This window comes from Eschrichtius robustus, chromosome 2 (assembly GCF_028021215.1).
Source record: "Eschrichtius robustus isolate mEscRob2 chromosome 2, mEscRob2.pri, whole genome shotgun sequence".
NCBI lineage: Eukaryota > Metazoa > Chordata > Mammalia > Artiodactyla > Eschrichtiidae > Eschrichtius > Eschrichtius robustus.
Window position 1 is genome coordinate 14,122,364 of NC_090825.1, and position 11,437 is coordinate 14,133,800.

Here is an 11,437-nt window from a genome sequence, read left to right on the forward strand (position 1 = left end):
CACTCTCCCCAGGCTCTCTTCTCCTACAGCCCAGCAGGTGCTCCCTAGGAAACTCCACCACCCCCAACACACACACATCTGTCCCTGCTGCAACCCCAGTGACCCTCAGAATGGTTAACACCAGCCACTCCTCATTTACCCTCGGAGGCTGAGGCACTCCCCCACCCCCTCTCTTCTCCCATCCAAGAAATCACTCAGTCGTCCTGATTTTATCGCCAGAGTCTCCCCACCCCGCTGCCCCTCTTCGCCACCAAGTGTTCCTGCAAAGGTGTCCTGCCCCACCTCTGGCCCCAGGTTCTCGCTCCCCTCATTCACCCGGTGGGGGGGGAGGGGGTGGTGGTGATGGAAAGGCGGTAAGCATAGTCTGGCACACTCGCTGCATGAAGTTCTGAGCTAAAACTAATGGTGTCTCCTGCTTGCTCAACCAGCTGCAGCCACACTGGACTCCGTGGTGTTCTGCAAACACCCCCAGTCCACTCACCCCAGGGCCTTTGCACAGCCTGTTCCCTCTGCCTGGAGCATTCTGCTGCAGAAGTAGCTGCTTGGATCCCTCCCTAATGTGCTCTTCGGGCGTCAGCTCACAGTTACTCCTCTGAGAAGCCTGCACTGGCTACCCCAGAAAAGTAGCACCTCCTGGTCCCTCCCTGTCCCTTGTCCCTGCTTTAGTTTTCTCCACAGCACCTAGCTTCTCCTAGCATTTTGTGCATTTGTTTGTCTTTCTTCCACCATTTCCACCACAAAAATATAAGCTCCATGAGAAAAGGGATCTCATGCTTTCTTGTCCACTGTTACATCTCTAGCACCAAGAACAGTGTCAGCATGTAGTAGACAATAAATATTTGTTGAAGTTTTGAATGGAGGTCTTAAAAGAAAGGGACTATGGCTATGTGACAGTATATATATGATGGCACTTACATAAAAGTAATAGACAGAGACTGTTTATTTGATATAGTCCGAATTCCTTAGCACAATCCAATAGTAAACTCTTCAGAAACTGACCCCAATGTTTCTCTTTCCAAACTCACCTGTGGATATTCCCTCTAGAACATAAAATACCTGTCCCACCCCTCCCCTCCCCTCCCCTTCCCTTCCCCTCTCTCTATATATAAATGAATAGTTATGAGTGCTACTGTGTACCCTGTTCAAGCTTCCATCAGTTAACTGAGTACCTAGCACATAATAGCTACTCAATATGTATTAGTTCTCTTCCACTTTTTACATACTGATTATCCTGTCTTTTCCCCAATCTCCACACCCCCATTTACTGCCTAAGGAAATCCTACTTGCTCATCTTGGCCCATGTATGATAATTTAGTGCTCGCAGCATAACCTGAGAATTACTTGCTTACTAATCTGTGCCTCTTACCAGGGGTCAGAATGTGTCTGCATTCCCAGCAGCTAGTGATAACGATACACCTCATTTATTTGTACTCATTTCGATCAGTCAGGCAGCTTAAAAACATTCACGCACAACAGGATAAGAAGGAAAAACAGCAGCAAAAAGAAGCTGAGGGAAAGTTATTACCCAAATAGGTATAACCATAAAACTGTGCAAGATCACTAAAGATGAGCTTTGTGGTTATTACACTAGAGAAGAAAACCTGATGGGTTTCTAGAACGAGCATTAATCTGGTAAAAACAGCCCCATTTCTTAGGTCCTCAACCAGCAGTTCCTGGTGCTAAAGGACCAAGGCCTAGAGAACAGCCTTACATGGGAACTCGTGAAAGATTTCCTGGGTCTAAGAATAAGCACATGAGGCCACTACTCAAGAATCATTTACTGAATATAAAAAACGTCCACAACTATTTTCAATGACCTGAAGCCTTTCTATTTTGCAAGACCTTCCTTAAGCCAGCCCTGCCCTATCCAGGCTAGGGGAATACCCTTTAGTCCAATCCAGTTCACTAAACCTTTTTGAGCATCTACAGGGTTTCAGATCCCATGCTGGTTCCATGCATACAAGAATAATAATTTCTCTTTCCTGCTCCCCAGAATGTACCCTCAGCCTGAGGCAGGTGAGTCTCCCCAGACTGACAACATCCAGTGCACGTCCTCCATTTATACCTGGGTTTGTCCCACGTGGAAAGCCCTCACTGTTAACCTTACTTTTATAGTTACACCTTCTCTGCTAGGCCTATACATACAATAAATCGCACAGAGATTTCATCAACTATTCCAAACCCCTCTGATATCCACTATTCCTAAACTGTAAAGCCCTAGAAACTGTGGCATACAGTTTAGAAGCGTGGCGTATTGTTTCAATCAATTCACTGAACCAGCCATGTCTCCTAAAGCAGAGAGTAAGCTCTCAGAGCCAAGTGCAGACCTGGGACTTCTGGTATACCCCATGGACCCAACACCATGTGGGTCTGGAACAGACACTCTTCCACGGCTCCTGATGCCCAGATGGAGCCGAGATAAGGCGAGGGACGTGAACTAGACTCGCTAACAGGCTAAAAAAAGATCCCTCTCAATGCAGAACCAACCCTCTCCCAACATAATTATTTTCACCCCATGCTGAAACTATTAAGTGAAATTCTGTAACACTGAAAAATGTAAGCCCTAATTGTTGGTTCCCATATCTGTCTTCTATTATTCCTTAGAGTAGTAGAGTTTTTTTTAAAAAAAAAAAAAAAAAACAGAAAGAAACACTGAACTTGTAGAAAAGGACATGGCTTCATCACCCAGGCCCGTGACCCAGGTTAGGACTGTGCTACTGAATATGGGTAGCCACTAACCACATGCAGCTATTTGAACTGAAGTTTAAGTTCAAGAAAATTAACAATACAGTTCCTGAGTCACACTAGCCACATGTCATAAGCTCAATAACCACAATAGGCTACTTGCTACCATACCAGACAGTACAAACGTAAACTATTTCCATCACTGCAAATATTCTATTGAATAGTACAGGTTAAAGTCATCGTTAATAACTCAATTAACTTCTATGGGCCTGTTTCCTCTTGTGTAAAAAGGGAATAATACCTGCCTCACTGGTTGCTGTAAGATTTAAATGAGGTGCTAAATGTGAGCATCCTTAATAATTTTACTAGTTGTTGTTTGACGAACTATACCTGCGTATATAGTTATATACGCAGGTATAGTTTGATGGCAGCAGCAATCATTAATAGTAGTGGCTGTCAAAGGAGTTACTATCAAGTAGAATAAAGAAATTCTATCTCAGGCCATGTGAAGAGGAGGATGCTGTCCAGGAAGATGGGGAAAAGTACCCATTGGTCACATCATCTCAGAATGCTGCATCTGAGGAGGAATACGTACAAACTGAAGCATGTTCAGAAGAGTCTGGTGAGTGCAAGGAGCCCAGGATTTCTCACCTGGGGGAAAGAAGAAATGGAGAACAGAACAAATCTTGAAACAGACAAAGGACTGTCCTGGGGAGGGAGCCTGGATCTTGGGCAGCTGTAGAGATAACAAAGAGGTGAGCTTAACTCAGTATAGGAAAAATATTTGCTAGTCAGAATTGTCCAGCAGTGGAAATGCTGCCTTATGGAGAAGAGAGTTCATGATCCCAGAAAGTGCTCAAATGCAGTGATTCTCACGCTCGACTCACCTGGTGAGCTGGAGAAAATTCAGATGCTCCGGCCCCACCCCAGGGATTCTGGCTCATATGTGTGGGGTGGAGCCCACGATTTGCATCTCTACAAGCGCCCAGGTGATGGCCACGATGATGCCAGTAAGAGATCGCTCTTTGAGGGGCACTGCTCTAATGCAAGCTGGCCCAATCCGTCAGCGATGGCATAGAGGGGCTCTTGACATCAAGTGGGAGCTGGACCCTGCAACCTTCCAAACCAACTCTAGAGGACAGGCCTCCAAGGACTCTAAGTGGGTCCTGGGCATTCCAGACTGCACAGGTGCCCAGCCTGAAATACGGCAAAAGTTAGAGGACCCAAGGTCTCCTGCAGGGCATGCCCTTGTGTCCTCACCTCAGGCTAATCAGTTTCTTGCAGTTGAACTATTTATACAAGTGGAGGGTAATGTCATCATGTAGTGCCAGATGCTCTGAGGAAAGAGGCCCAGCATAGATTTCTCTGCATGCATGGTCTCCAACTGCGGGTTCAAGACTAAATCACATCCGAGCAGCTTTCCAGGCTGCACTGTGTGTGGCATTCAGTTTCAGTATCATGACCAGCAAGGAGACCAAGAAGACAGACATAATCCTCCAGCCCTTGCTACCCAACGCAACTGCCACGTGGCCATACAAAGCATGGCCAGAGCTTGCCACACTCCTCTCACCAAAACCAGACATTTCACACAAAGATTTGTGCCTGAATTTTTTCAATAGCTTTATTCATAATAGCCAACCGTGAAAACAACCCCAAAGAACATCAACTAGCAAATGGATAAACAAATTGAGGTATATCCCCAAAGTGGCAGACTAGTCAACAGTAACGAGAAACAAACAACTGATATACACAACAGGGATGAATCGCAAAGCTTTATGCTGGGTAAGCAAAGCCAGGCACAAAAACATCATATTGCAAGGTATCATTTATATGAAACTTTAACAAAGACAAATCTAATCTATAGGGACAGAAAACAGATCAATCCCCGGGGTGGCTACGGGTGGGAAAGGAAGCCAAAGTAATCTTTAGGAGTGATGGAATGTTCTAGATCTTGATTGCCATTGTGGTTCCATGGGCGTTTACATTTGACTGTTCACTTAGAGTGTGTGCGTTTTATTGACAGTATACCGCAAGCAGCTAATTCTTTAAAAACAAAAGCAAATGGGTATTTTCTGTTTCACTGGGTTCATTCTATTTGATGGCGTGCTAAAAACTGGTGTCACTGGTTGCCCCTGGAAGGAGACAGGTAGCCAGTGACAGGCGTTGGAAAGAGCCTTTCAAACTGTTTACCATTTTATACTTTTAAACTTTTGCACTGTGAGGCTGTACTGACCATTCTTTAATAAATAAAATTTAAAATTAAGAAAAAGAATTCACAAACATGTCCCTCATTGGTAAAATGAGAGACCCAACCCTAGGACTATAAGACTGTTGTGCGATCTATTTCAGGTTGTGGAAACCCTGCTTCTTGAGACAGGTGCTATATGGTCTGCATTTTATCAAACTCCTCTGAGCTCTGAGTGAATACCAATTTTTTTAAGCATTATTTAGTATTTTAGTATTTTTCAAAAAATATATCAAAGATAAGAATGCACACACACACTCATAGTTTTAAAATAATTATAACTTGAACACCAGGTAACTTCCACCACTGAAGTCAAAAAACACAACACTGCCTGTACTCCAAAACCTTCCACGTGCCCTCTGTCATCAAACCTTCTCCCTCCTCCCAGGGATAACCACTCTCTTGATTTTGCAGATAAGACTGTCTTCTATCAATATATCCCTGATCAATACTGTTTAGTTTTGCATAGTTTTCAAAAAACCGAATCATTCTGTATATATTGTGTGCTTTTTTTTTTTTTTTTGCCCAAAATTACGTTTGTAAAATTCATCTGTGTTGTTGCCTATAGCTGTAGTTTATTTTCATTGTTCTATATGTTATTTTATGGTAGGAATAAATGTACCACAACTTACTTGCCCATTAAAATATTCATGGGCACTTTTACAAGGCATTTTTGGGTCCCCATTGCCTATAGAGAAAACAGGTCCAAACACAAAGTGTGACACTTGAGGCAACCACTGCCCCCAGATGTGTCTCCGAAACACACAGCCACTCTCATCTCCCCTACTTTTCTCCACCAACTCATGTGGCATTGCATCAGTTGAATATATTGATTGAAACATTAAGTACAATTCCTTAGGACTGGAAAGCTGTCGACCATATACTAGATCTACCCAAATCATTCCTGTCCATCCAAATCTGACTCGAGCGTGATCTCCTTATGAAGACCCCACAGTCCCTTCTAGTCAGGATGCCACCTCCCCGCAAAAAACTGCATCAAAACGAATGATCCCGTCTCTGACTCTTTACCACACTCGCTCCATTCAGCCTTGAGTTATACCCATTTGTTATGGCCAAGTCTCAGCTTTTGTGCTTTCAGCGCACAGCACTAAAATCTTGCAGATAATGGGCAGGTAATAAATGTTAGAGCTTCTGAACCCAGGCTCAAAATCCTGAACGCTAGTGCTGGTACCAGGTACTAAACAATCAAAAATATGCATTTAAAAAGTTCATTTCCCCAAAAATAACATCAAGAAAAGTGACAAGATTTGGGTTTCTTATGCTTCTAACATTGATCTTTTTGGGTATTTTTTAATAAAAAATACAAAGCTTTATATTATGCAGTATACTTAATTACCATTTTGCTCACTGCATGATCTATTCATTAGATATACTACTTCAATTTATGAAACCACTGTCTTATGTTCTGTCATTTAGGTTGTATTCAATTTGCACTACTGAAAATAAAACAATTAGTAAATGTAAAAAAAATCCAGAGCTTTAGAGTCCTTGGGACACAGTGTTAGAGTGTCACATAATTTGAGATCACTTGATAAGAAATACACTATTTAGAGAAAACAAAGTCCTTGAAAAATATTTTAACCTCAAAAGCAACAATGAGGAAAAAAACAACATTTTAATAAAATTAATAAATGGGTCAGAAATTCCAATTAACAAGTATTTCAAATTTAAAAGGCAGGACTGTCATGTTTCTGTCCAAGAAAATATACAAATGGAATGTAAATTCTCCAAACAGGAAAAGAAATAAAACAGATAAACAGGAAGCTATAACTAGACTGAATGCCTGGCCATTGTTTGCCTCGCCATTAGACTTATTAAAAAATATATGGATGAAAAACATCGCTCCCGAATAATACCAAATATGCCTTTCAATTATTTTATGCAAAAATCATTATTTTCAATAGATATTAAGAATACATCACAGAAAAAATGTTTGCCACTCATGTTACAGAAATTAGGCTAAAGTTCTTAATATGAAAAGAGCTGCTGGGACTTCCCTGGTGGCGCAGTGGTTAAGAATCCGCCTGCCAATGCAGGGGACACGGGTTCGAGCCCTGGTCAGGGAAGATCCCACATGCCGCGGAGCAACTAATCCCGTGGCCACAGCTACTGAAGCCCACACACCTAGAGCCCGTGCTCCGCAACAAGAGAAGCCACCGCAATGAGAAGCCCGCGCACCACAACGAAGAGTAGCCCCCGCACGCAGCAGCAAAGACCCAACGAAGCCATAAATAAATAAATAAATTTATTTTCTTTTAAAAAAGAGCCCCTACAAATCAGCAGGGAAAAGCCCAATGGCTCAATTAAAAATATGGGCAAAAGTTATTTGTAAACAGATAATGCAAAGAAAAGATAATTATAATGGCTCTTGAATGTGAGAAAAAAATGCTCAGTCTCAGAGAAATGCAATAGCCTTTTTCACCTATCAGATCTGCAAATCAAAAAGTTTAATAAAATGCTGTTAGGCAAGGGTATATAAAGAAACAGGCAGTCACACGCACTGCTGGTTTGAGTATAAATTGGTAGAACTCCAGGGAAGTGCAATAATAACAGTGATAGCCATCAAAACTACAAGTGCACATCCCCTCTGACGCAACAATTCCACTTCCGGCAATTCATCCTACAGCAATACTTGCTTATATGCAAAATAATGCATGTTTAGGCCATTAGCTATAATGCTGTCATAGCAAAAGTTGGAAACAATCTTAGTCCATCAGCAGGAGACTGGTTAATCCGTGACATCCATATAGTGGAATTCTGTGCAGCTGGAAAAGAACAAGGAAGTGATCGCCAAAGTACACTAAGAGGAAAAATAGTCCAGATAGTATTCCACAATTTGCGTAGAATATTTTGTATTTGCTGAAATATGCACTGTCTGGAAAGATACACAGGAAACTCGTAACGTTGATTGCTTCTGGTAGGAAAGTGGGTAGCCAGAGACAGGCATGGGAAAACGATTTACAGAGTGTTTAACCTTTTGTACCTTTAAACTTTTGAACTCTGAGGCTATTGGCTATTTTTTTTAATAAATAAAATTTAAAATTAAGAAAGAGAATTTTACCTCATTGGTAAAATGAGAGAGACCCAGCCCTAAGACTATGGGACTGTTGCCCAATCTAGCATCAGATACTATATTGTCCTTCTTTTGAGTGGCCACTGTAACTTCATAACAGGTTGCAGAACTACGGAATATACTCTAGAAACACTGATAGCTAAGAGACCCAAAGTGCGGTTAATTCACGTTCAGGAGTCTAATAAGAAAGAGCTCGGGCTTCCCTGGTGGCGCAGTGGTTAAGAATCCACCCGTCAATGCAGGGGACACGGGCTCGAGCCCTGGTCCGGGAAGATCCCACATGCCTCAGAGCAACTAAGCCCGTGCACCACAACTACTGAGCCTGCGCTCTAGAGCCCATGAGCCACAACTACTGAGCCCGTGCACCACAACTACTGAAGCCCACGCGCCTAGAGCCCGTGCTCCGCAACAAGAGAAGCCACCGCAATGAGAAGCCTGCACACCACAACGAAGAGTAGCCCCCGCGCGCAGCAACAAAGACCCAACGCAGCCAAAAAAATAAATAATAAAAAAGAAAGAAAGAAACAGCTCATTTCAGGAGAAAAACCAGGGCTAGCACAGATCTGCAGAAAAACCTTCAGGTTAAAGGAGCTAACCTAGAAAGTGGCAGGCTGTGTATGTTTCGGTCATTTATTTCCTCACTTTAAGCTTAAGAAATCTATGTCCTGTAACAAGTATCCTCTGCTGAAGCTCTGCTTATTCTGCACTGTGTGGGTCATGCTTGTTATGAGGACACAGGTGCAGACAAAGAAGGTTTTTCTCCACCCTCCATCAGACTGGTAACAGACGACAGGGCACGTCCTTCAATGAAGGAGCCACACACTTCCCTGTGTTTAGGGGTGAAGGGTGCTTTTTGAAGAGACAAACCTGTTGATCAGGGGCTTTTCACAGAACATTCCTGTGTATTCTCTCTGTTCTTCAGCTAAAAATACCACTGTTTTCCACACTGCACACCTGCGGGGCACGGCGATGTACCTAATCCACCTGTTTGCCGCCTGTTTTCTCATCAAGGAGTAAAGACAGTAAACCCAACCCTCCAGGGAACGGAAAAACAAATCATTCAGTGCCCATCTCAGGTGGCTGATGGAGACAGGCTCAGTCTTGCGCGTGTAGCTAAGCTGGTCCAGATAGGCCCGCTCTGGGTGCAAGAACGAATGCACGTTCAAGTGTTTGTGGTCTGGCAGGCTTTGGGCGAGCAGGTCAAGACCTGCGAGTTTCGGAAAGCGAAGGCCAAGTGCACTCAGGGCACACCTGTCGGTCCAGGTGCGTGGGGGTGAGCCCACCACCTCTCCCGCGAGGCTGCATACACACACGGAGGATGACAACTGTTTACAGGGAGGTGGGTCTGGAGGAAAGTTGAAGTGTGTGTCTACCTGTTTGAGAAAGGTGGCCGAGAAAGTGGGCCAGGGCTGACACCTTCCTCCGCGGGGTCCGGCGTGCACCTCCCCCCCCCCGGCCCTGGGCGCGCCCTCCGCCCGCCCCCGAGCGCCCCAAGGTCACCTGCCCTCCCCGGCGTCCCCACCCACCCCGAGCTCTCACCAGAACAGCAGGTTGGCCCCGACGAAGGCGAGCAGGCTGCGCAGCGGCCTCTTCCAGCTCAGGAGCTCGTCGGCGCGGCAGCCCAGCCACAGCACGGGCTCCCCCAGCAGCCAGGTCACCGCGGCGGCCACCCCGCCGGCGGCCTCCTCCACCTGCCGGCCCGCGCCCGCCGCCGCCCCTTCCTCCTGCGCTCCCCCCTCCTGCTCCTCGCGGGGAGCCCGGGGCGGCGGCGGCGGCGGCGGGGGCGGCGGGGGCGCCTGCTCGGCGGCTGCGGGAGCCGGGCATCCCTGCTCGGCGGGCTCCGGGGGCGCCGGGCTCGCCATCTTCGGCGGCGCTGGCGGGCGGGGACGGGCACGGGCACGCGCGCGGGCGCGCCTAGGTGTCGCGCCGAGAGCGCGGCGGGTCCCGGCGCGGGGCGCGCACCGCGGGGCGCCGGCGGCTGGGTGCCTTGTGACGTCAGCCCCGGCCGCGGCGGGACGCCTCCCGGGGGAAGTGGGTGCGGCCCAGTTCGCGCGGGGCGGGGCGGGGCGGGGCGGGGCGGGGCGGGGCGGGGCGGCGAGGGGCCGGGCGGCCTCCCCCAGCCGCCCCGGCGTGCGAGCGGGGCGGCGTCCCGGGGGTAGCGGGGGCCCCGCCCGGGACCGAGGGAGCGTGACCGCCTTTTCCCTTCCAGCTGCGGGGGACGGCGCAGTAGAGGACCGCCGCCCGGCCACTTATATAAAAGGGAGTCAGGGCCACGGGCGGAATCAACTGGAATCCTCACTTTCTCAAGCCAGGGCCACCGATCGCCCAGCCCGCAGCCTTACCGGGCGTGACGGGCGCCCCTCCCCCGGCAGCGCATTTCCGCCGCCAGCGACCCGACGCCCCCCGCCCCCTCGCAGGCCCAGTGCCCTTGCAGGGACAGATTGCACACCCATAGCATAGGTCTTTAGTACTCTGCGAATAACGTGATGATATAAAGGTTGGATTGAGAAAGGAAGGAAAAAAAAAAAAACATTTTGGGTCAGTTCACGAGCGTCTGGCCCTCTGGCTTCACAAGTCAGGAAAGCCAGGCCGCAGTGATGGGGAAGGGGTCCGGGGGCTTCCTCTCCGACCTGCGGGCAGCGTCATCTGGCTCAAGAACGCACGCTGCTGGTCCGTGGGAGGCACAGGTGAGCGGGGAGCTGAGAAGCAGGACCCCTTGCGTGTGTCACACAGGTTTGGGCAGCCTTGACTGCGGTCATTCAGAGTCACTCTGGTCACAACAGGTATCAGGACGGGTAATGCGCTGTGAGGGCGTGGCAGGGAGTCCTGAGACCTTCCTTCCGGGGCCTCACTGGCTCTGGTGCTTCCGGGTGAGTGGGGGCGGGGGGGGGGGGGGGGAGGGAAGAAAGGTAAATGTTTATGCTCCCTTTTCAACATTTGCATTTTTTAAAGGTTCTGTTCTTTAATCCCCGTTGCCACTTTTCTCTAGAATAAAATGTCCCTTCCCCATCCAGAGCGTTCTACCTGTGATGAATCAGAGCATCTTACATCCTCTTGGAGTTCACTACTGGCAACCAGCCTTCTTTCATAGGATGGATGGGGCTCATTCCCAGAGCAATTAAAGCCTGTTGTTTCCAGGGAGCCTCTGGAGAATGTTCTATAGTGTTCCTCTGGGGGTCATGATATATGTTTATACCTCTGTGTACACATATGTAGCAATTCACTGATCAGTACATTGCAGATGTGTGCACTTTCCTGTATGTAGGTTATACCTCAAGAGGGTGTATTCCTAGTTCACTCAGAGGTTTATTGAGCACCTACTATGTGCCCAACATATTGCTCAGCTCTGTGGATAGGGCTTCCACACATAGGAAGTTCACAGTCCTAGGACAGGCCGGTGACAATCGTGATAA

The 11,437-nt window shown here is 47.3% G+C and overlaps 1 protein-coding gene across 1 annotated transcript in view; it reads right to left on the bottom strand.

Moving 5' to 3' along the window:
• RETREG1 (reticulophagy regulator 1) overlaps positions 1-9,964 on the bottom strand; it is a 125,734-nt gene extending 115,770 nt beyond the window's left edge. Inside the window, exon 1 of the mRNA XM_068535169.1 lies at positions 9,564-9,964. Within this exon, the coding sequence (XP_068391270.1) occupies positions 9,564-9,886 (323 nt within the window). The 5' untranslated portion in view covers positions 9,887-9,964. The remainder of the gene's footprint in view (positions 1-9,563) is intronic.
• Between the last annotated feature and the right edge of the window lie 1,473 nt (positions 9,965-11,437).